Source organism: Ambystoma mexicanum, chromosome 5p (assembly GCF_040938575.1).
Source record: "Ambystoma mexicanum isolate Mex_15411 chromosome 5p, UKY_AmexF1_1, whole genome shotgun sequence".
Taxonomy (NCBI): Eukaryota; Metazoa; Chordata; class Amphibia; order Caudata; family Ambystomatidae; genus Ambystoma; species Ambystoma mexicanum.
Genome location: NC_090930.1, coordinates 922,295,557 through 922,322,128, shown reverse-complemented (window position 1 = coordinate 922,322,128; position 26,572 = coordinate 922,295,557). Strand labels below are relative to the sequence as shown.

Genomic DNA, 26,572 nt, shown 5'->3' with positions numbered 1-26,572 from the left:
ACTCCCTGTAGTCCCCAGCTGCTCCACCCCTAATCTAATCAGACAGGTGTTAACTCCTTTTGGCCAGGGGCAGAGTGGCTGAGCATCCAGTTTCAACTCCTGCCGGGGGTAGTTGTCAGGCAGAATTCAGTTTCATTAAGCCAGGTTTCAGCTAAATGTCACTTTTTGTTCCCAGTTTTCTACATTCAAATCAAACTGACAATTTTTACCTATACATTAAATAATTACTTCCTTCAAGTCATTTCAGAATATAGTTTTACATTGTATCCACCTCTTAGCAAGTCTTTCCTTGGTCTGGTTTTGTTTCATTTGTTCAGTTTTACACAAAAGTCTGGTGGTTTTAAAACGCCGGCTTTCTGATAGTGGCGAGTACTGGTAATGCAACCATTTTTGGGATTAAGAAAATTAATTCCCCACAGTTCTGAGTTGCTTTTTTGGCAATCAGCATTGCCATTCCCAATGGTTTCAGGCTACTGTGTGTGTAGCCCAATGGTGGTTTTAGGCAGTGCCCTCCTGTGCTCACAACATAGGCAAACATGGGTGGCAGCCTATTCTTCATGTTTTCCCTGTGCACTCTCTGGGGAGTTCTGGCCATCATGATGTTTTCCATGCCAGTACTGCACAGTTTTATGGTAGGGCTTGTATGCATGGGTAAAGACATCCCACAGCACCACACAGGGATGAAGCCGGCAGCAGCGACAATGAATAAAAGGTGCGCTCCTTAAAAACAGTAGAGGCTCTTCAGATGGCTATCCGGACCACTACAGCCGTGTGCAGCGATTTTGACCAAGAAGAGAATCCTCTGGCTGTGGAAGATGAGTTGGTTATCCCCACCAAGCTCAAGGGAAGACTACTCCGGACTGAATCTTCTCTGGTCGTCGAAGGGTAGATAGCGCAGGACTGCAGCGGGGCTTCACCGGGGCGGGGTAGTTGCAGCAGCCATCGTCTCCGCTTCTCTTCGTTTCCTTGTAGTTCCAGTGGCGAATAGAGACCTGCCTTTTATGCGAAAATCCCCCATTCACACATCCTGGCTGTCAATCACGCAGCAGGGGGGTTGTCCGTCCCGGACAACCACCTCAGCCAATCATGGCAAAGTGCATCTTGGGTTTCCTAGGCTACCCGGTGCAAAGGGGGACTACACCCCTCCCTCACATTCAGCCCACCTAGACACCCAGCCGCCTGGAGGAGGGCTTCTGAGCAGAAGCCCGCCAAAAGACAGTGAACAAAGGAGGCAAATCTGGTTTGCCGCGCAAAGTAAAACACAAGGACTTTAACAAAAAGAAATGGCGAATAAACCCGACCGGAGCCAAAAGAAAAAGTATTTGGTCAGCGGGTTTAAGTTTGAGGCTAATATAATAGCCTAAAACAATACCACGTTTATATAGTATAATTGCAGTAGAAAAGTTAGGGTAGATACCACTGCCACCAGCCAAGTCTAAATGTTAAAACAGCGAAACAATGCTCTAGGAGGTACAGATACAAAGGGATACGAGGTAACCCTTTCCAGTACTCCATGGAAGATGGGGTGTACTGGATCTGTGGTAAAATGACTAAGTAAAGTTAATGGCAACTTCACCCTTTTCTGGGGGACTGTAGTCAGCCCCAGAAATTGGGTCGGTGTCACTGCACTGAAGGTGCTGTGTAACACAAAAGAAGGGGACTACTAAAGTGGTGTACCTCAGAGTCCACAATCATAAAAACAGGTAAAGACACATGGCAAAACATGGGTAAGAGTGGGGGGAAAAGCTCACAGTCTTACCAAGTGAAAAAAATAAACTCCAGAAGTCCAGCAAAGCTGATGGGGGACTCACTAGGTGAGGGAAGTTAGCCATAAATGAGAATTCTCCCTAACAGGGGGCTGTCCCCCGCTCGCCTTGTGGGGGTCAGGGGCGGGGGGAATAATTTTGTTTAACTGTGGTTGCAGATGGTGTTCCAGCAGTGATAATGTCGCTGAAAATCACTGCCTTTTTGCAGGGACATGATCACATGAAACCGATCACACCCAATTGAAAAATCCAGGTAGCTGTTGGCAAAACAGGAGGAGTCCATTCGCATTTTGGAACTTATGCTCATGTTATAGCCAGGTTTCGCGGTAGACTTTTCAGTAAGGCATGCCCATCTCCCCCTCACCCTCCTCGCCTGCCATTCACCTCACACAGGGTGCAGAATTTGAACTCGCCATTGGCTAGTTACATTTGACTCTTGACCAGTAAGAAATGGTGTGCTGGAAGTATAAAATTGAGGTGGCAATTGACTTACGGCTGGCTAGTAGCTTGCAACTTGAATTTGTGCCCCCTGCCCTTCCAGGTGAGACACCACCTCCCCGCAATGAAGGTTACTGGACGTATACACAAATCCCACAGAGCACACTGAGAAAGTATGGATGTGTTTAACCAAACAACAATCTTGGGATGCTGACGGCTTTAGCTGGCTAGGTCAAAGCACAAGTCAACATGCCCCATTCGAAGACTTGGACTTCCAATGTGTAATGCTGGTCCTAGGATAGTCCCGCACAAGAAACGATTGCAAAATCGTAAACCTCGAACTGCACTGCTAAGCTACTTGTTGCATGCATTATTTTGCCTGAATTGCATATATCACCCCTGGGAAGCTGGTAGGGCAGACAGTGGCTGCTTGCCTAAGAGATAAGAAAAAAAAAAGTTGAATTACTACCATAAAAGGGATAGGCTCACCAATTCCCCTTAACCTTACAAGTTCCCAACTCAAAGAGCATAAAGTGAAGACTGTGGTTCAAGGTATATCAAGGCCACGCATGTTCAGAGATTAGCACTTCAACACAAAAAAGTATACAAGGAAAGTAATCCTGCAAACTAGTTTTCATTTGCTCGTTTACCTTTCAAGCCCCCAGAAAAATTGGGAGGCTAAGCAGGTAGCCAAGTCTATCATTGTATAAAAGTGTTCCGGGTGGTTAGTGTGGATGGGGAGTACCCTATAAAAATAATAGCCTTACATAGGAGAAGTGATTGCTGCTAGAGGCCAGAAGGCCTCCCTCCAGGTACATTGAAGCTTGGCCACATCAAGACTGCATAGAAGCCCTTTAATGGTGGGCTTTCCAAATCGCCAATTATCTACTGCCCGAATATGAAGATTTATTATTTGAAAGCATTCAGAGACGCCACCAATCTAACCTATGATAAGTGCTGCCGTGAAACGCCACCAGAGAGCTTTGCCGCCTCATCTGGGCTGATGCTAGCTGCAGCCATGAAAACAAATATTGTAAACGATTACCTGCAATTACACGCCTGAGGAGAGTTCAGGTCACTTGAGACATGCCAGTGTTCGACAACACAAGCCGTGTTGCCCGATGCTGTAATTGCAATCGGCTGCAAAACGTCTTTATATAAGCAGTATTGCATGCTGCAACAGCGGCGATAAGAGTTTCCGCAAAAGGTGCCTGCAAACGAATTTTAAGCAAGGTTTGGGGCAGCACCAAGTTACGGTCATCTGCATGCAAGAACGAATTTGTGCATTAAACTTGGTGCACACACTTACTGTTCAGTAATCCTTTCGGGCCATCATCCCCCGATGGCTGTTTGGAAAAGAGGTATTCCACATGTGGTGGCAGCTGCCTGTGTAATGTCACGTCACTGTTCTGAAAAGAATCCCCGAACAAACTGCTCGTTGCTGTCGCCAGCGCCCCATTCTCGTAATAGACACAGCGTTATAAGCACGCTTTGCGGCCTAACGCCCTATGCTTCCTAACTTAGAAAAGTTGCCGGTCTCCTTGTTATGCTAAGCACGTGCTTAATGTCGGGGTGCAACAGCATCAACATGTAGGCCATGAGCAACGGTTTCCATTTCCAAATGTGGTAGCTTCCAGCTGTGACGTCATAGAGCATAGCATAAGTCATGCAACTCCTATCGTGACATTGCAGCACAAGGACTACCGCATTCTCCCGGCCAGTTATTGTTTTCATGTTAGGGTGGAGGGGAGAAACTCGGTCCCCATTATAGGTTTATCTGCATTTCCGACAAATATCGCCAATCTCATTTATCATAGCCGCAATCCCAGTAAAGGTACTCAATTACGAGTGGCAGAATGGGAGTGCTGATCCCCATTGTTGGAGGATTTACCACCAGAGGCAATTCCGCATGCAATAAATACTCCCTTTACTGGAGGTAAAGCGGAGGAAAAAGACACAGGAACCACTGGAAATGTTTGCTATATGTTTCCCCCCAAACTTGGAATTTAGTATTGCCGGAAGTTCGAAGTATAGTGACAGTAATGTTAATACATTCCTGCACCACCAACCTCATTATGAGGCCATTGATATTTAGATTTTATGTAGTCCCTCATGCTTCCTTCCATTCTACACAACCTGCAATGCTAGGCAATGAGGGGGAGCACAGTGGTTGTAAAGGGGCCCACATATTACAAAATAGTACACATCAGTAGCCACCAACTAGGAGGCATCTTCCACAAAGTGGCTCCAAGGGGACCGATAACTGTAGTGTCACTTAGGGTCTAGCAGATTTCACTCTGAATCCACCCTGTCAACGTTTTTTTTTTTTTTATTTTATTCCCGTGTGCCTTCTCAGCAATGAAACCATACAGCCAAGATACACGTACCTTCTAAGGGCCACCTTTGGAGTTGGATGGATTTGAATAACGAAATACCAGCAGAATCTGCCTAGGTTAGTTTACCCATAGTGGAGGGGTATTTCTGGAATACCCCGAAGTTATTCCCGAAATACCACAGCTGCGAGCAGCAAGAATAAAATGTATTGTTTTTCCAAACGTTCTTGTCATTCCCACGTTCATGAATATGGATTAATATGGAGTAGTGCTCATAACACTATTGTACATGTTGTAAAGCAGTAATGCATACAAGTGTTGATTCTGAATTTGTATGATCTAGATGGAGGTAGAACTAGGTGAACTTTATGGTGAAATCCAGCTATGGTGAAATCCAGTTAGAGTACTGCTGGAGGTATTTCAATGGCAAACTACTGGCGGTATTTGGCCCAACCCTGAAAAGGATAAATAGTTCGTATTTGTCCAAATGAACCACATTTCTGAGAAGTCTATGCCATAGTATGGGGACTTGTACCGAAAAGGAGCACCCCCCACACCCCAGTCTTTCCCTTGTCACCAATGGTATGCGTAACAGGCGATCATTCGACGATATGGGGGCTGATCAAGTGGTCAAGTTAGTTCCTAGCTATTGAATGCTTTATGTACCATGCACAGACTAAAACTCTAGTTTTAGCTACAGGAAGCAAAAGCAGTTGAGCAAAACCGGGTGAGACAAGGTTTGTAAACAGGATACATTCAAGAATGAGAGCCATCTGATTTGTATTCTCTGTAGTGTGCGTTTGTTGGTAACCCCAATCGCAAAGTAATGCAATCAGCTGCAGACATTGCAAAGGCCCAAAACATGGCTGTGTTACTTTACTGATTTGTGATGAAAAAGAAAGTTGATCATCGAAAGTAACTCAAAGATTGCAAACTGATGTGATGGCCACTGGTGGAGAACGGAGGTTCGCAGGCCAAGGAAATAAGTAGGCAACTCGCAGAGCATTACTTCATATTTATAGCATTTATAGGACGCCCAAATGAGGAAGTATCACAGCGTTTGTTACAAGATTTCATTTAGTTACAGAGACCTTGGCAAAATAGTGTTGAGGAATCAGCCATATTTATCAAAAAGCCACGTTTTGACCAGTTTTTTTTAATGCCTAGTACGACTGTTCATTTCTGATGGCAGAAGGCAAGGTAATCCAAAGAGTTGGGGCAGCAACTGCGAAGCTAGAGCCTCCTGCTCTTTGTGTCTTGGAGTGTCAAGCATGATGCTGGTACTGGATCTTAATGAGCGTTGTGGTGATTTCTTTTGAGAGAGCGTCATTGTGGTAGGTGGGAGCATCATTGTAAATGCATTTGTGGGCCTTGAATTCAATCCGTGTTTTTATGGGCAGCCAGTGTGCAACTCGTCTCGTGGAGGATATGCGGTTGCTGCGTTTTAGGCCAAGATCAGCACGTAATGCTTTGTTTTGCAGTAGTTTTAGCTTTGAAAGGTTGGAGGCTGATGTTCCGTGGAGGAGAGTGTTGCAATTTGGAAAGGATCAGTGCTCGTGCCAAGCAGTTGTTGGGCGATAGGAATGGTCTACTTAGTGAGATAAGTCTGGATGTGTAGGCAGTGGATTGATGTGCCTGGTCAGTGAAAGCTCAGCATCAAGGTGGACTCCCAGTGTTTTTACTTGTTTCAACACGGGGATAGAGGTACCATCGATGCAAATCATTTCCAGCGTTTTTGCTTCATTCATGTGTCAATCCTTAAACCTGCAACTTGAGAAGTGCTTAGTGTTGTAATGTGTTCATGGCCATGCGCGTGTGGAATGTTGATGGCCCTTCAGGCATCAACGTTCCACATCGAGCGGTTATTTTCTGGAAGCTTTGGTGGCGGAGCTCGTACTTGGGGTCCACACAATAAAGACCTTAATTACACCTACGTGGCTCGTGTAGGTTTCATCAGTGGCGACAAGGATTAGTGTGGACCCCACCCCCCCTGGCTCCACGCGTGTGTCTTCCCCTTCCTGCCGCCATCCGCACTGCTGACAGCCTCGAGGAAAGTGGTGAAGGAGGGGAAGGGCCATGTGCAGTTGGAGGATGGCTCTGTTTGGAGTAAGAGACGTGTGGTGGTGAATGATGGCAAGTGTGCTGGTTCTTCAGGTGGAGATTTGAATGTGGAGTCTCAGGATGTTACTTTGGATTATGATCCAGTTGACTACCAAGGAAGTATGTGTGGACATGAAGAGGATATTGCTTGTTCCTCAGGTACATGAGTGAATGAGAATCAAATTGCACTTCCTCAGCAAGCTGAAGTGGGGCACGCTGTGAGGCGTGTCCCTAGGCGGTGTGGGCCACCCATAAAATTTAGAGATTACATTTGTTAGGAATTGCCAGGTGCAATTTTGTGGCTCTTGCACAAATATGTTATTGTGACGTACTGTTGTTTAGGTGTAAGGGTATGTGCACTAATATCTTATTTCCATACACAAATATGTTATCTCGATATACTGTTTAGATATACTGTGCTTTATGTTTGCAAGGTATGTTGAGTGCCATTGTTATACTGTTCTTCATTAAGTTGTTTCTGTTCACCTTGCAATTCTGTTATTGTTTAATTTTGGTTATGTAAGGGAAGAGGATATGTTGTAATGTGTCCATGGCCATGCGCGTGTGGAATGTTGATGGCCCTTCAGGCATCAACATTCCACATCAAGCGGTTATTTTCTGGAAGCTTTTGTGGCGGAGCTCGTACTTGGGGCCCACACAATAAAGAGCTTAATTACACCTACCTGGCTCATGTAGGTTTCATCACTTAGCTTGGTGATTATGTTTTTAATAAAGGGATAGTGGACCAACATATTTAGAGATTAGGAGGGAGAAACAAGTGGGTGGGTGTGGGGTAATGGAAGGGGGTTACTATCAGCTAACATCCCGTTACTTTGTCAGTTCAGTGTGGGGCTGCAGGGAACCCATAGCGGTTTTCAAAAAAACTTTTGATGAGTGTTGACCCTTGCTAGATGAATTATCAAGGAGGAATATTTGATGTTTAAGATTGCCGCATCACATTCTTGCTCCCAACAGCGAGATATGTTGTAAAGGTGTTGTCCCTTCCTGCTTTTCTGGTTTTAAGAAATTGGATATTGCAGTGGTGTAGCCTTCGTGGATTTGAACCTTTTTAACATTCTGGGAAGACAAAATGGTTTTCAGTGCCTGTTGGGCAGAATCATATGCAGTACCCTTTGGGAACAACACACACAATTAAGACTACAAGTGACAGTACAAAGTCACCTTTGGTACAAGCCTGTACTACACAGTAAAGTGGTAGCGATGGCTGAGCAGCCAGACATCTCAAGAGTAAAGTGAGCAGTATCAATAGTTACACAAAGGACAGCAATTACTATGGTTCAGTAAAATAATATACATTTACACATCAGTTGTAAAGCAATTCACTAAAATAAAGCAGTAGAAAAATCACTCTTAATACATTACACACCACCCAATAGATTCTGGACAAGTTAAGCTCAAAATGAAGTGTGAGCAAAATGACACTCCAACAATTTAAAAGGGAGGGAAAGACATGGTTAGACAAAAATTGAGCAGCACCAACAAGTAAGCAGGGCAATCTAGAAAAGGCTACTATGGTGAGGGAATCAAATCAAGAGGCCTGAGCCAAAGTCAATGGACCAGAGTCTTTGCAGAGGATCACACAGTCAGAGTAGTTCACGGTTAAGTCTTTGCCAAGAATTCAGAACGAAGTTGGTCGGAAGAAAAGTTACTTTAAGGAATAGAGAAGGACAAGCCCTCGGATTGGCGAACGATTTCAAACACTTTCACTGCGGTCGGACGGAACGAACAACCGGGTTAGAACAGTACCTTAAATGAAGAAGAAAGCTGTAGCTGAGGCAGACATTCCTGGCAGGTCCTGCAGGCTCACGGTTACTGAAGCGACTGTCGGACTGACACGAAGTAGGAAGACTGGAGGGTCCTGCCCTACCCAGGGAAGAAACCAGCAGCAAAGCAACGAATAAAAGGTGCGCTCCTTAAAACCGCAAGCAGGGTCCGGGCCTCCAGGCTATCCAGTTCACTGTAGCTGTGCACAGCAAATTCGACCAGAGGAGGGAGGCCTGGCTGGCAGTTTGGTGAACTGGTTGGTCCCACCAGCTCAAGGGGAGAAGATTCCTTGCAGATCTTCCCTGTTGTCGAAGTTTGGAGATTCGGTCCCACAGCAGAGCTTCACTGGGCGGTTCAGTCGTGGTAGATGTCCTCTTCGGTTCTCTCGATCCAGTGGCGACTGCCTTCTCAGTCCCAGAGCCCTGCTTTTTACGCAGTTTTCCCCCATTCACACACCCTGGCTGTCAATCACACAGCAGGTGGCTGTCCCGGCGGGACAGTCACTACAGCCAATCATACAGAGTGTGACATGGGTCTCCAAGGAGACCCTGTGCAGGGAGTCTCAAACCCCTCCCTTACACCCTTTCCCCCTCAGACATTCAGGTGCCTAAGGAGGGCTTCTGCGCAGAAGCCCGCCAAAGGACGGTGAACAAAGGTACCAAACCTGGTTTGGCGCGCAGAGTAAAACACGAGAAAGACCTTTACAAAAAGAAAGGGCATATAAACCCACCCGGAACCAAATAAAAGTAAATGGGGTCCAGCGGATTTAAGTTCAAGGCTACTAAAGCCTAAAACAGTACCACGGCTATTTAAATAGTCTGTGGTAGGAAAAATAGAGTAGATACCAGTGCCACCAGACAAATCTTAAAGAAAGGGGAACGAAATAATGTTCCACAAGAGACAAAAAGGGATAAATATTAACCCTTTCCAGAACTCTATATAAGATAGTTTGTATTGGGTCTGTGAATTTAAAAGGACTAATAGGGTAAATGGTAACTTTACATGTTCTGGGAGATAGTCAGTCCCAGAAAATGGAGTTTAAAGTGGGAGGTCTGAAAAGGACAACCCTGTGTCACTGCACTAAAGGTGGTGTGTAACGCAGTAAAAAGATGAAAAAATGTTAAACACACAGCAAAACACATGTAAGAGTGGTGGGAAAAAAGGCTCACACTCTTACCAGGTGAAAAAAATAAATCCTAGAAATCCAGTAAAGCTGCTGAGGGACTCAGTAGGTAAGGGAAATTAGCCATTTTGGAGAATTCTCCCCAACAGTGCCAGGAAAGTGGCCTTTGGATCCAGCACATTTATGTGGAAACTGATCTCATGGGTGCATTGATTATGAAGACCCAGCGGTCAGCATGTGGTACCGCCCGTATTATGAAGAGTTGGTGGTAAATAGAATGTGATGATCTGATGGGACAAAGGGATGACAAGAAGCTGACTCCAGAGAGCAGCACAAAATCTCTTCCAGAATGATTTAAGCTTGGCATTTTACAAAATGAGCATCTTTTTCCTTGCTCCCAAACAACTAAGTGGAGACTGGAATGTGGAGTCCTGTGCTGGTAATGCACCTCAAGGGAACTCACTGCGCACAAAAAGAAAAGGAACTTTGGTACCTCAGACATTGGCTATCCTTGCACAGTGTAAACAATATGCCCCAGAGTAACTTTCTTAAAAGACAAGTTTTGAAATAAAATATTAAACTGGGGGTGTAAAGTGGTCAAGACCCCTAGTTCATTTATTCATATTAAAGAAACTGAACTAAAGACCCTAGTGACACTTCGCCTGGCATCACCCATTCCCACTTAACTGCAGTAAATTCAGTACCTCCCAGAGAAAATCTGATTGTACTACATGAGATTGGTGCAGGAGAGGGAGGGTTGGGAACCGAAGTTTGAAACCGTACAGGTGTTGATCGTGAGCTTACCAACAGCTGGGTAGTTAAAAAGGGTTGGACACCTTCTCCATCCTAATGCACCCTGAAAACCGGCCGGCAGTCAGACATGCTTTTTATTCTGAATTAAGATTTCAAAGGAAGAAAGTGTTTGAACTAGTTTCCGGTTTTCGTCTGGCCACTATTACTACAGTTGTGTCAACTAAGTCGGTTTGAAAACCCCTGAAATCCTGTAAAGATCTCATCATCCTTTGCAAAGCAAGAAGATTGGCCATCAAGTAGATTTGCAGGAGGCTTGCTCGCATAATATAGTCTTCCAAGTGCCAAATTTGCACACTCCACCATAGACTCTGGAAACACTCCTTTGTATCAAAAGGTAAGGTGCCTTTGGGCCTTACTTTTTGCACTTTGACATTATTATTTGGAAATGTATAAATGATTTTCTGCAATTTTTGATCAAATTAAGTAGCGCATGCGGACCAGACATCTGTGAAGGCCATGATCACACGATTAAGCGTATTACTCATTAAAGGCCAACTGCTTTGCTTCACTAATGTTTTCAAGAAACTCAAATTCACTTTTTAGGAGCCCTCCCGAGCATTAGCAAAATAAGATGATCCTAATCACTTTTTGTGGCTGGAATCAATGTGGCCATGTCTTTTCATAAAATATACGATATGTAGTATTTTTTCCCCTCCAAGCATGCAAAGAAGTCCATTTATTGTGAGATAAAATTCAGATTGTGATTTTTAAAAGCCAGCTGAATAGGTTCCAATAAGGGGAAAACCAGAAGCCGACTGCTGTACCGTGGGTGCTGAAATTGTGCGGGATCAGACTACAACAGTACAGTAAGGAAGTAGGCTCCCAATGGAATTTCTAACTGTCAAACTGCTTCATAGTTTGGAAAGTAGCCCTTTAGTTAGTACCAGAAGTCATGTAATTTGTAAAGGACACAATCAACTGGGAATCGTGAAAGAGGCCTGACAAATACTGAAACCTAGAGCCCCGTTGATGGACATCATTGGTCTGCAGGTTGAATGAGGACCATTAATGGTGTGATGAATCCTTGGATGTCATTACTTCACCCCGGGAGGGAGCCCCTTCCCATGAGGCCAAGGAGGCAAGGTTGCTACCCGATAATCCCTCTGGGGCATCTCATGGGGAGACAACAAGCACGAACATCCAAGGGAAACGCAGTATAATAACTCTCACCCTCCACCCTACACTTCTGCACATTCTAAATCCCAGTCCTATACCAATACAACCCATGTACTGCCCTAGGACCAGAGACTTGACTTGTACTTAGATGAAGAACAACAGACTCAGTAACAGTAGGTACTGGGACGAGGAGGCACAAAGGAATAAAGATTGGATCAAAGACACTGACAAAGGAAACTGAAAACACTAATATCTTCATCTCCAACTCCTGTAAAAAAAGGGAAGCTTTCTTTCTCGTATCCGATTAGGCTTTCATAAAATGATGAAGGTCAGTACATGTCTGTGGTTTTATGTCCGCTTTTAATGAAATAGAATGTCCACCATAGGTGAATTTTTTTTAGTTTAAATTTAAAAAAAACTACTCTAGTTTTTTGTATAGTGGGCCGAAAACTGATATACTGCTGCATCAACAACAAGTATTTGCTACGATCAAACAATCTACAAACTGTCCCCTGTCCTGAAGACGGCTACATTAGCAAGGACAGACATTGGTGATTTGGTCCGATCTCCGTGCCATACGCCGAAACATGTCGACCATCACATAGGCTTATAACCTTTTGAAAGCCATTTTGTGACAGAATTGTGTTTTGACATCATCGCTCTGCCTTTTTCTTTTAAAGCAATACACGTACTAACCCCACTATCAGTTGTTTTATATGCAATACATGAGTTTGTTGCTAGACACATTTTTGTTATTATTGTTTCATTTTCTATTGAATAAACATTGGTTTTACGTGATATTATAAGTGACTCACTATGTTGAATCAGTCTTTATCTGTTTTAGTCATCAATTGGATACGCAACTTTGTTGTGATTTAACTGCTTGACAGACCTTTGACATGATACTTGACCTTTGAATTCGAATCTAAGAGACGGTAATTGACTTCAACGTTTTCCTTTCTATCTCAGTTTACTGACCCACAAAGGCTTTTTCCATTAAAAATAGGGTCCACCCAATTCTATACACTGCTCGTGCATAGAGGGCATCACCTCGTGAGAAGGAGCTACTGGAGGAGAAAAAGCAGCTACTAGTATTCAGTGTGCAGTAAATGTTGCGTACATGAGTCAAGAAAGACCACTTGATAAAGCATATTGAACGTATTGACATTAGGATTTACTATAAATTTAAAAAGGGAAATTGTTCTAATAGTTCTTAAAATTAAGGACAGAAAAACAAAGTGGATGAAAGGATATTAATAGGCCTATGATCAACACCCACTTTGAGGTATTGTAATGTAGAGAAAACACTCAGCGACTTGCTAATCTTATACTATACACAATTATGCAGTATCACATGACGAAATGTAACCAATGGGCAGATTCAGGGCCAGTGCAAAGAATGCTCCGATGACTCCTAGACCTACTCTTCCTCGTCACAGTACTTACTTCACGAGGCCCCCGCTTCCGAAACAGGACCTTCTTCTATTTCTTTTGTTCTGTATAACTCCTCCCCTTAACCCCCTGCATCCAGTATAACATATCTAAGCCGAGGCATGGGCCCACCCCGCCCACCCCCTGCCAGGGAGGGGGAGGTGGGCTGTCAGTACTGTGACGAGGAAGAGTAGGACTAGGAGTAATGAAGAGTGCTGTTACGTAATCAGAACATTACCTCCACGTCCACTCTTCCTCATCCCAGTACTTACTTCATGAGGCATACCATAGAGCAACAGGGAGAGATCCCAATGAGACAGACAGAAAGTGCAACAAAAAAAGGACACCTTTAATGACTCCAAAATCACATCCCAACAGACGAAACATCAACCCCGAAGGAACCATCCCCAGAGTAGGAGACAGTCAACCGAGATTGGTTGACAAAGGTGCTCGGATCCGCCCAGGTGGCAGCCCTACAAATCTCCCATGCAGAAACTCTCCACCCTAAACCCCTCCACCCCCCAGCATCCGCCCAGGAAGCAGCCCAACCCTGGTACAGCGACTCTGAACATAACCAACCACAGGCAGGCCAGAAGCCACAATCTATGGAGACAACAGTACGGATCCACCGGCTAATGGAAACCACAGGACTTCTGTCCCGCACCAGCGGGGCCAAAAGTAACCAAGAGACTATCAGACCGCCGGAAAAGGCCAGTCCGACCTAAATATTCCAGAACCTCCCGCCGCACATCAATGGCATGCCAAGCTACCTTGTACGGCGTTTGCGGATCCTGGAAAAACCAGTTCCTTAGAAGTGTGAAACTGAGACAACAGGTAGAAACTTTTGGTCACACTGCAAAATCACAGAGTCTGGTAGAACTCTCAAGAAAGGGGGAAAACACAGAGCCCCAGCCTACGGGCAGACGTGATAGCGATCAGGAAAGCAGTCTTCAGTGTTAGGTGCTTGATATCAATTTCTGACAGGGGCTCAAAGGGAGGCCACTGAAGGAACCTCAAGACAAGAGGGAGATCCCAAGGGGGAAGACCCTCATAAGAACAGGAAGAAGAGAAATCCTGAAGAAACTACCCCAGCAAGACCTCCCCATCCAGGTGGCCATCAGAGTCCCCAAGAGGATTTTAATTGATGCCCTCAGAGCGAAGCGTGGAGATTGCCAGGCCCTTGTCAAAACCCTCCTGGAGGAACTGGAGAATAGCAGGCAAACTGGAACATAGGGGGGTGGGAAATCACACCGCCCACACCAATCCCGAAAATGGCCCCAGTGCCCGTCATATGCTTTCAGAGTAGAAGGTCTACAAGCATTAATGATAGACTCTACCACAGGACCCGAAAAAACCCTGGGAGACTTTCCGAGACCATGCAATAGCCAAACCACCCATTCAGTCTGTCCAAACCCAAACCCGCCTACAGGGGGGGGGGGACAAGGCCACCTCAGAATAAACCAATACTCCTGGCACCGAAGCTCCAACAGGGAGGGAAACCAGGTCAGATGGGGCCAGAACTGAGCAATCAAGAGCACAGTCGCCCTGCTTCCCCTGATTCGCTGAACCACCCGGGGAAGAAGGGGGAACGCACAAAGGAGACCCCAAAGCCACTCCACAGCAAGGGTATACATCTCCCCCAAGCCCTTTAAGCCGGGAACCTGGGAGCAGAAGAGAGGAACCTTGGCAGAGGCCAGAGAGGCAAAGTGATCCAGAACCGGGAGCCCAAACCTGACAGATATCTGCAAACACACTGTCTGACACAATCCATTCTAAAGAGGAGGGGAACCGGCAGCTGAGCAGATCCGCTAGAGCACTGTCCACCCCCCAGACATGAGAGGCCACCAGGGATAACAGGTGCAACTCCCCCCGGGATCCTATCTGAGATGCCAGAGCATTCAGGAGTGGCCAGACCACCCATGGCGGTTCATATATGCCATTGCTGTGGTATTGTCCATCCGAACCAACACCACCAGACCTTCCAGAAACACGCTGAAGTACAACAGGGCCTGGAGAATGGCACACAACTCTCTCCAATTGGGCAAGCGTCAAACCTCCTCCGGAGCCCCCAACCCCTTGGCAGAGAGGACACCCAACGTGGCACCCCAACCCCTTCCTCTGGTGTCTGTAGTAAGAGTGGTCCAATGAGGCAGGACCAGGGACACCCATGCCCGGAGATTCGGAACCCGCAACCACCACAGTAAATCTGCTCTCAGAGCATGCAACACCGGATTAGGGCCTTGTAAGCCTGAGAAGTCGGGAGCCAGTGGGCGAGTAGATAAGAGACCAGAGGACGCAGATGAAGACGAGCCCAAGGGACCAAGAAGACACGAGGCCATGTGCCCCTGAAGAATGAGCCACAGGCAAGCTGCGACACTCCGCAGCCTGAGAACCCTGTCAAGTTCAGAGAGCAGGTGCTAGACCCTCTCCCGGGACAGAAAAACTATCCCCATCCTGGTGCAAATCAGAGCCTCGATGAAAACCAGATCCTGAGAGGGCTCCAGCTGAGACTTCTGCCAGTTCACCAGAAACCCCCAGTCCCGCAATGCTTGGCTAATCAGTTGGAGATGTGCCAGGAGCGTCTGCCGGAGGGCCGCCTTGACCAACCAGTCGTTCAGGTAGGGAAAGATCTGAATGCCCCCCAGGTGGAGATGCGCCACCAGGGGAGCCACCAGCTTGGTGAACACCCTGGAGCGGAGCACAACCCAAATGGGAGCATTGAGAACTGAAAATGCCGAGACCCCACTGCAAAACGGAAGAACTTAATCTGGCAGGGGCAGAGTGACACGAGGTAATATGCATCTTGGCGATCCAGGGACGCCAGCCAGTCTCCCCCGCGCAACATCGGGAGAATGTTCTGCAAAGTCTCCATCCTGAACCGTTCCGGATGGAACCAGTTCAGAGCCTTGCGGTCCAAAATGAGGCAAGACTTTCCCGAAGGTTTGGGGACCAGAAACACCCTTGGAGTAAAATCCCAGACCCCGTTGCGGAAGGGGTACCGACATGATAGCCGCCTTCTCTAACAACTCGGACAGAGCCATCAACATAGTCATCAATCTGTTGGGCAGAGAGCGGCGAACAGCAGTCTCAAACCCCTCCGGACAGTGTCCAGAGCCCAAGAATCCGAGCACCACCGGTCCCATACCGGAAACAGCCAAAGAGGTCCACCCACTGGCCCGCCCAAACCGTCAGGACTTCTGAGCCGGGCCTGGAAGAGAAGAGCGCAGAGGACCACGGCCCCCTCTGGGCCTCCGAAAGGAACGGGAGGAGGAACCAGGGAACGACTGTCCAGTCCCCACACCTGCACCATAAGAGGATTTCTTGTATGTTGAAGACTTTTCACCCCCTTCAACTGGTAGAGCTTGGCCATAAAGCGGGGCATGGCAATCTTCTCCGGATCACACCACTCACGAAGGATCTAAGCACGGATGTCAGAGACCAATGGCAACCCCATCCTCGGGGTGTGCTTATACTGTTAATAGTGGGTTCAGCCCCATCCTCTTGCACCAAAGGCTCTGAAAACCCCATACAGTCCCAAACATGTCTAAGAAGTTCCTCCACCTCTTACCTGTTCCGATATTTCCTTTCTGCATCAGCCGATGAGGAACGGAAAGCGGCAGAGGAGGCCTCCGCCCCAGAAGAGGAGGACGATGAAGATGACCAACGGCGGCGCTCGTGCCCACGCGTGTGGCCATGAACCTGAAGGAGCAACTTCGTAATGTCCTTCCTGGACAAGTAAAAACGCCTCGACTGCTTCTCCTTCGTGCGAAGCACAGGGGAAGAGGAAGACGAGGAAAAGGAAAGAGTAAGGTGCCCGAGCTTTGCAGTGTGCTTTCCCATTGTGTAGCCAGAAGTACAAACCCAGCAAAACAGGACAGCAGAAACACCAGTTGAACCATGACTCATAACACCTGGACCAGGAGAAATTCACCAATGGACGAGAAAAAACACTTATTCCCCATGGCAACGGGCTGCTACTGCAGCGCCCCTCCCAATCACCAATGAACGCCCGGAGGAGGGGCGAACCCGCCCCCGGATGCCACAATGACCTCCTGTCCCATGTGCACGATCACAAGGCTAGGAATCCTTACACAGGACAGCTGTGGGGCATACAAAAGGCCCCAATTCCCACACAATACCAGGACAGAGCCCCACAGCAGCCCCTTACCTTAGCCCGGGCATGTAGGACCCTGGGCGGTGACGCCTCACAAGTCAGCCACAATGCCCTGCACAAAACCAGGTGGGGCTGCACGCTCAACCGGAGCCCAAGCCCTGCAGGTGAACCGGGAGCCCGCCGCACCTGTAGGAGAACTGAGGCCCCGCCACTCAGCCCAATCAGGGGGCCAGCAAACGTAGCTCCCGGATGCAAAGGGTTAAGGGGAGGAGTACAAACGAAATAAAAGAAGGTCCTGTGTTTAAACAGGAATTTCTTCATGGTAGATCACCAAATTAAGAATGCAAAAAAAAAAAATACTAAAAAAAAAAAAATCACAAGAATTGTGTGTCCGATTAACAAAAATGGCATAAAGCAGTGGGTGCCCTGAGCATTTCAGATTTGTTCCTACTATTTTATACCTTATTCACAAACAAAAATATGCTGCCTGAAGTATATTATAGATGCTCATGTGCAAATACAATTCACAAAGATGTGCTCTTAACGGCATCTCAAAGGCTTCAGGCAACGCCATTTAGATCTAGTTTTAGTCTCAAAGAACAAGATATGAGACAGCAGGAACAAATCTGAGATGGTCAGGGCATCCCCAGACCTATTCTGGTCCAAATATTTGAGAATGTGGCAATCCGTGTGCATGGGTTTCTGAAAGACCATAGAAAGCTTCAGTTAGCTGCCCCGGCCCCAGGTATGCGCCTTCTCCAATGACAACCAGTCACACAGAAAAAAAAATTCTTTAAACTGTCAAGCTTAATTTCATCTTGTGCTCTACTTTGACAGACAAGGGATTTTTCTTTTTGTGCAATTTCATATTGTCTTTACATAACAGAAAACACGTTGCAGGTTTCTTCCAAATAAATACAAGCAGGTGACCTCGCGCCGTAATCTTGTGTTGTGCATCTTTAAACCTTGACAAGAACTTTCAAAACCCAAAGGACACTTGCATCCAGGTACTTTTAGTCGTCCATTCAAGATTGGGAAACATAAGCAATAATTATTGGTCTTTTTACTATACAGGAGGAATTCTATATTGGTCAGGCTAATGTATTAATCTTCAAATCCTGGACATGTCTCTGGGTGAGGGACATGTTGCTTTGAAATAGAACCACCAAGGCCCATTTCACAAAAGAACTACCAATGTCTCACAAAATCGTGTTACTTCAGCCTAATTGGACGTACGTCAGGACAGCAACGAGGGAGGTGGGGGAGGGGGACTTTCACATCAAACTAAACGGACTGGTTCTGCATGGCATTGGTTCGTGTCCTCTCTCGCTCAACCCCTATACTATGAAACAAGCAAAGTAGAAAATATTTTGTAGATATGGACTATCGATAATAGCTTATTTTTTTTAAATAAAATATATGCTAGCACCGTGTTAATGATTCGTAACATTGGTGAATCAATAGCAAACTTATTGTCACGGTTCAAAGCCCAAAACGATGAGAAGAGGTGACTTTTTTGGGACCGAAACATGTGATCTGTAGCGTCAACATTCATAACTCTGCAACAAGCACCAATTCACCGAGTATCTGCCTTGCTGGCAAACCCGAACTGTGCAGATGACCGGGACAAGTGGGTGACCACAGGTTTAAAATGGTGACTGCAGAACGTATGTGCTACAGAAAGGTGTTTTATGCTAAAGTACCACTTTACGATGTCCTCTGTTGAGGCAGATCTGGCTTGACAGGAAAGGGGGCAAAGTTGTGCATATGCTGCAGCCCTAACTCAACAGAGAAATGGCCAGCCCTGAATGTGTTGATGCTACAGGCCTAGACGAGACAACGTTAGCAAATTCATTACTCCCCTCTTCCCGACTAACCCTACCCATCCTTCCTGTTTGCAGATTCGCCAAAGCGCCTGGGGACCAATTCCGTTGGTGATGGTGCGCTATACAAGTACCGATAACATAACATAACATTTCAACAGCCGATCCACCCCTGGAGACAGGAGAGGTGACGGGAAGTACATGCCATGTGCACATTGAAATCTATTGAAATGCACGAGATATAACCGTTTCATTTAGATATTAAATTGTAGTGCTCTTGAAGATTGACCAGGTGGGGAGTGCATGTCAGATGTTGTGCAAACTACACAATGACAATCAGGAACTCACCTCCTTCGGTCTCATCCTCGCAGCGGGCTACAATGGCTAGGTGGGCCAGCCCAAGGAGCAAAAGTAGCAGCCAAGCCTTCCTCGGAGTCATCGCCAATTACCTCTTGGAAGAGTGCAATTTGCTGGTGCAGTGTCGTCCAGTGTATGTTGCACAAATCCCCCGTGCAAGGCAGTGCCAGGGTTGACCTCACACCCACAAACCACGAGCTTGAAAGGGGGGCCGTGCCAGTGCTCCCTCTATTAAAGAGACTGGTTGTAGGTAGCGCAGACTCAATAACCAATCACTAAGTCCCCTCCGCCCTTTAGCGCTACAGGGCATAGAAGAATATTACAATGTATTCAAATACTGTCAGTAGAGGGCAGCGCCTCCCCAGCCCATGCACTGGTATGTCTATAATTACGGGACGCCCCATGGAGACCGGTGGAGTAAATTGGCGGCCATCTTAGACTGACGTACCTTTCGTTATTCTAAGGCTCGAAGATAAGTGTGCAAGCAGGTTTTCAAATTTGTCAAGCAGGAAACTAATAACAAATCCACATTTTCGAAGAACAGTTTAATGCCGTAATTGTTAAATATGGATAACATGTTTCCAAAATAGCTTATGAATACAAAAAAAAACCTTTATCAATCAAGTATAGGTTTCGTATTACATTCGGAAAGCACATTTTCCAATTAGATAAAGACCATAGAACACGATGAGTGACAGTCTTAATATGAAGTCATGCTCCTGCCTTCTTTCGTGTGTAGTCTACTTTTTATGTCTAGTACTCAATTCCAAGGGAAAGCTATCCTCTGCACTTTTTGATCCTCCTCTTTCTCCCCACCCCAATCAACCCACAGGACGTTGTCCAAGTTGTAGTTTTGTAGTTATGCTGTCCTGGCTAGAGCCCATTGGACGTAGGTATAGATCAACCAATCATGTGCTGACACTTCCATACGTCCGCTCAGCTATTCTCCAACCAGAAAAAGCCCGACCATCGAACCCAAGTCAGACACGGCGCGGCCAGATTGGCTGGGAGGGCAGCAGTGGGGGCGTGAGATTTTGGCAGGGAAACAATAGGGGGAGGCTGCGAATAGAGTCCTTTCGCTGGCCTGTCGCTGATTTCCACGTGTGTGCGTAGTCCTTTGATTTCTTCCCCACCTTATATGGGACACACACAACATAATACAAACTGTACCGCACCTTGTTTAATGCACACCAATTCTCGGAAAATACCGAAATACCGATTTTTGTTATTAAGCCGTGTGGGGGATTTTTAACGAAGAAAACCGAGGTGTTGTGTTCCGTGTTGGATAGAACTGTATGAAAAGACGACAGATAAATACACCACAATAAATATGATAGACCAGCAGCTGAGTTAACAACGTGCTTTTCGGTTTTGTCGCTTTGGTGGCCTTAAGCCACCTAATTGTTGGTTTTAGGGCTTTGGTGGCATGAGCCACCTAATTGTTGGTTTGGCGGTTTGGTGGCAGAAGAGACCTAATTGCTTAACCATTGTGTAGCATGCCCTTGGTCACCTGGCAAGGGACACAGCGATGTGTGATGATCGGTCAGTTGACCGAAGTTAATGTGAACGAGCCTAGCGTACGAATAAAGCAGTAACTGGATAACCGCCAAAGTGTGTGTGTGCTGTGCTGCCGGCGCTGCGAGTTCTGCATGCATCCCATGTCGGCACATAAACCCAAGAGCAGCCCGCCATAGTGTGCTGCCATTTCTGCAGGCAGTTCCACACCCCGCCTGCTCGGCAGAGCAGCGAAACGGGTAGAGTGTAATCCCAGCTTGCCCTGCAGTCACCGGAGTGAAGGATAAGCACATCGCGGTCAAACACAACCAGGAGTGCAAGTCGCAGCAGTGAGGACAGCTCCATCAGCACGTGGGTGTCACAGAAGGCCCAGGAGCACACGAGAGAGGCAGTGAAGCTGTCTGATGCCATAGCATGCCCAAACCAGCCAATCAGAGGCCAGATCCTCGGGTCCCTGAGTGGAACCACTAGAAGGAACCATGAGTGAGAGCGGTGAACAAGGAATGAGAAAATCGATTTGCCACGGTACCATGTCGGACCCGCAGCAGGACCAGGCCGTGCCTGCGCTGGATCCTACTCAAAAAGGGAGGGATGCATTTCCTGTACTGTCGAAAATGCCATTTGACACCACAAACACCACCAGCGTAGGTCCAAGGTGGACCAGATGGATGAAAGAATTTGATGCCTACCTGGATGCAGTAGGTCTGCAAGAAGACAAACGCATCATTGGTTTACTCACTGTACGGGGCATCATTTTGTAACTACCAGAAGATGTAGAGTATAAATATGACGACCTCAGAAAATATTGAAGGAGTACTATTTTGCAAAACACAGAAACATTGATTATGAAAGACACGTGTTCCACACCATGACTCAACTCCCGGGCCAAATCATGGACAAGTTTGTGGTGCACCTCAAATCCAGGCTAAAACACTGTGAATTCCACTTATACAACAACGAGGAGGCCATCAAGTCCCAAGTAATAGCGGGTTGTGAGTCCCTAATACTAAAGAAGAAACTGTTACAGACACCACACACGCTAATCCTGGAAAGGCAAGAACATCGTCTACTTTGGATCTCCGGATATCCACGTTTAGCACGAAACATATTTCATCAACGCATCCATCAAAGAAGAGGGAATTAACAAGCACAAGTCGCAACAACAAGTCACACTAGGCATGATAAATTACAGTGTTTCTGGTGTGAATATGATGCCGGTCCATCGGCCAAATATGCTCTGCATGTGGGGGTGAAGACCATTTTCACGCCATGTGCCTCAATCCAAAGGCGACAAGAGATGGCTCGTCTGAAAGAAAACCCCATCGGTATAAAATCGCCACTCCGACATCAACGAAATGAGAGAACAAGGATCCCGGAGAGACGACAATATAAGGAGAGACGTCACACGTGAGCAAATAATTCCCCATCACCGGACAGTCGCTGCAAGGGTAGAACGCTAATCCACCACCTGCGCACAAGTACGCTATCAACAAGTGAGTCTGAATCTCAATCTGGCATGAACAGAAAGAGCAGAGGATACCTTTATGCTCTGAGAAATCCCACACATCAGAACATAGTCCCACTCTACCATTGTCCATACAAGGACACAACTTTGAGTTTCTCGTTGACTCAGGAGTGACCATCAATGCAATGCCGGAGTCATAGTATCTGAAACTCACTAGCAAACCCAAACTGAAAAGAGCGCGAGTGACCATCTATGCATATGGAGCCAAGGAACCTCTTCCATTCCTGGTCACCTTTACAACCTCATGCCGACGCAAAGATAAACAGGATTGCATATTAATCCACGTGCTAGCAACCGAAGCTGCGAGTGGATGCGTACTAAGCTTCAAGTTGGCTATTCAAATGGGACTGATACAGATTCTCTATCAGATTATGGCAAATAAATACATCTTGCCAGCAGCCAAGATAAAAGCGAGTTTTCCGAATCTCTTCAAAGGAATTGAGAAGCTAAAAGGGTGAACAATCCAGCTGCACATTGACTCATCAGTAAAATCCATTGCCCAACACTTCAGAGGTATCCCTTTCAATATTCAACAGCAAGTAGAGAAATAACCTTTTGCTCTAGTGGAGGCGGACATAATCGAACCTGCATCAGGACCAAATCCATGGGTCTCTCCAGTAGTACCAGTGCCGAAAAGGGGCCTGGAAGGCCAAATAAAATGCTGCATGGACATGAGGGCCCCCAACCATGCCATCCTCAGGGAACACCACCAGTCACCATGCATCACCGATATGATGCATTGTTAAGATGGAGTTCTGAACTCTGACTTGGTGGGCAGAGGTTCAGAAGGCCAGCCTAGTTTCTTAGAACAGGGTAACCTTCTAGACTAGCCAGACCAATCAAAAATAGCATTGGCGGCGGTCAAGACTAGGTCTCAGGAGGGGTGAGGCTGACTGAAAGACCTCAATGAGCACACAGAGTAAAGGACACTTACAAATCGCTCTCAGTCAGATGTATATATATTAAAAATACAAATACACTTATTCAAGGCCATTGAGTTTCAAAACACAGTAATTATCAACAGTAATACTTTTAAACCAATACGATCCTACTACAATACATATATACAAGACCAAGTGGCCTAAAAGGTTAAACGCACAGAATGGGTCCACAATCTGCAAGGGAAGGAAGCAAGGAGTGCAAATTATCTTTAGGCAGTTCTGCAAAGTTCAATACCTAATTGAAAGGCAGTCCAGTCCCTACGTTGAGAGGAGCCTAGTGCTCAAATATACTTTCAGGTGCTGGTACACGCGATAATGCAGAAGGGCGAAACCAGGGTCTCTTTTAGGGTCTGTAGTATCTCAGGAAGGTGGGTGAGGTGATGCAAAATAAGTTCCCACTATTCGTGGAGGGTCTCCCCAACAGGGCAGAACAGGTTCCAGGAGTTGGGAATGGTTCGGTAGCTCAGGCTATCTGTGGAAAGGAGAGTGACTCTTAGGGGACATTCGTGCGTAAAAATGGGTGGATGAGCGAGGGGCCACCGGTAACGGTTGCAAGTATTCACCAACCCCGGCGCACTCCAGAACAAACTTCGGCAGTCAAGTCCACTTCGGTTGCAAGTTCAAATGCGGCAATTGTGCGGCTCTGCGGCTTTCAGCGTCAACATTACAGCGTTGATTCCCAAACAGTGGCGATTTCTCAGCTCCTGGTGGATGGATCAGGCCAATTTCACTGTAGCAGACTTCAGGGCACAGAGGGGCACAGCAGCAAGGCTCCTGCAAAGTTCGTCACCACGTCTGGGTGACACGGTAACCGCATGTACTCCCGTTTGGGTGCTCTCTCTTTACTTCAGTCCTAGGAATACCAAGTGTATGAAATGCGATGTGAGAGTGCCGTGATGTTGAGACTGCCTTCTTAATTTGCCCCCGTAGTGTAGACGAAGAATTCTACCCTACAATGTAACCCTGTGTCTGGATACAGGGAAACCAGCACCAGGGATCAATTGTTTGGAAGAATGGACCCAAAAACCGCATGGCAGTAGACTCCCTCGGGTGCGACAGTATTCCAGTTGACACAATAATGCTTTTTATGCCGAGTTCACAAGGACCAGAAAACTGCTGTTACAATACACAAGAAACAAGAATCCTTAATACTCAGATAACGTGAAACGAAAAGCAGAAACAAGAATAAAGACAGACACTCTTACCATACGATTGACAGCAAGTATTCCAGAAACAACCAATGCTCCAGTAAGACCGCCAAGTACAGGGTAGGACTATTCCCGCCGGCACGCGTACGCCTAAGGGTCGGAAGTACAATACCCGACGAAACAAGGACGCTCCGACCTCAGCCCCTGATGGTACCACAGCAGTCTCTAGTCCGTACCGGGGAAGAGGAAAGGAGTGGTGTACTGGCAGTCTGGTTGAGGAGAAATAGGCACGTGGATTCCAAGAAACAGGAGGCAATCCTATGCAGTCCACGATGAGGAGTTTATAAACAACAATGATCAAACGAGTGGCAAAAGCAATCCATAAGGCAGTCCGGGTCGATAACTGAAGGACTTTCACAGGACAAAACGTGAGGCGAAGCAATCCAGAAGGAATTCCGATTCGGCAACGGGAGGTATTGATGATCAAAAGCGTGAGGCAAATGGCAGTTCCTGGGTGCGGTCCAGTTTGGCAACAAGAAGCAGCGGGGTGGAACGGGAATCGTTCCGGGTGTAAGCTGGAAGGATGGAAGTAGTGGGAGGACAACAGGTAAGGAGAATAGCATAGGTAGGAAAAAGAAGAACAATGGAGATTCCAATCACAGAGGCCGTAACTTCGAGGAAATCACAAGTGGGAGGATGAAGCAGGGGTAACAATAGCGAGGCAAAGACAGGAAGGCAAGGAATCCAGAAATAGCAGGCAAAACAAGGGATATCTCAGGATACATAGCAGGCTCCAAAATCAGAAGCAACGAGTTTGTTGCTGGCTAGAGTTTATCTAGCTGCGGTCACATGACCTAAAGGTGCGGCTGACGTGGAGCGGGTCGACGTGCCTGCCCTAATCTCCATGGTAACCGCCAACGCAACAACACGGAGGGACGAGGTTTGCCAACTTCTTGTAGCCCTGAAATAACACTCTTTTACGAGGAATCCAAAGGGATTGTGAGCGCAGACACCGTGTATAGTGTTCCTGTTGTGTCTGAGACGATGGGGAGGGAGCCGATCTGGTTCGACTCCTGTTGATCCCGGACCGATTCCTGACAGTACCCCACCTCAAAGAACGCTTCCCCCTACGTGAAGCCCAGAAATCCCTTAAACAGGCAGGAGCGTGAATGTTTTCCAAAGGCTCCCACGTCCGGTCTTCCGGACCATACCCTTTCCAGTCAACAAGAAATAGACGGATACCACGACGGACGGTGGTATCCAGACTTTGATTAACTTCGTACTCATCCGAGCCAATGATAGGTACGGGACGTTTCGGGACCAGTAACCGAGAACCCCCTTGAACAGGTTTCAGAAGCGAGACATGGAAAACAGGGTGGATCTTCCAAGTGGAAGGAAGCTGTAAACGAACAGCCACTGGGTTAATCAGTTCGGACACTGTGAAAGGACCAGAGAAACGTGGTAGGAGGGAGCTACGACCAGGTAAGCGTAGATTCCGTGTGGATAACCAGACCTGCATGCCTGGGGCGTAAATTGGAGATGCCGAACGATGGGCATCCGCATGCCGTTTGCTATGCCGTTGGGCCTCCAGCAGGTGTTGTCTTACTCGAGTATGCAAAGTCGTAAGTGACTGGACACAAGAATTAGCTGCTGGATTACTGGTTCCAGAGGACAAAGGCAATGGCAAGGAATGTGGATGATGTCCATAAAGAGTAAAAAACGGGGTGACACCTGAGGCAGTATGCAAGGAATTATTATATGCAAATTCAGCCATGGCCAAAAAGGATAACCACGAACCCTGGTAATGGAGTAGAAGACAACGGAGGTATTGTTCCAGGGTTGCGTTGATTCTCTCCATTTGCCTGTCAGTCTGAGGGTGATAGGCACTGGAATACCTGCCTTCTATGGCCAAGGACAATGTGATAGCCCTCCAGAAACGCGACCTAAACTGGGACCCCCGATCCGTGACAATGACACTAGGAAGACCAAAGCGTCGGAACACATGGGTAATAAACAAGTCAGCCAGGACTGGGGCAGAAGGCAATCCCGAACAGGGTATAAACAAGGCTGATTTAGTTAAATAATCAACAATAACCCAGATGGTGTTTTGGCCATTGATTGGTGATAAATCTACAATGAAATCCATAGATATCATAGTCCATGGCAATCTTAGGACAGGCAAAGGATTCAGAAATCCCATAGGTTTCGCATGGGATGACTTGCCTTGTGCACAAACAGCACATG

General features: G+C 46.8%; 1 protein-coding gene across 1 annotated transcript in view; it reads right to left on the bottom strand.

Annotated features, from left to right (window-relative positions):
- PDIA4 (protein disulfide isomerase family A member 4) overlaps positions 1-19,645 on the bottom strand; it is a 160,956-nt gene extending 141,311 nt beyond the window's left edge. The window contains exon 1 of the mRNA XM_069613345.1: positions 19,191-19,645. Coding sequence (XP_069469446.1) covers positions 19,191-19,281 — 91 coding nt within the window. The 5' untranslated portion in view covers positions 19,282-19,645. The remainder of the gene's footprint in view (positions 1-19,190) is intronic.
- Between the last annotated feature and the right edge of the window lie 6,927 nt (positions 19,646-26,572).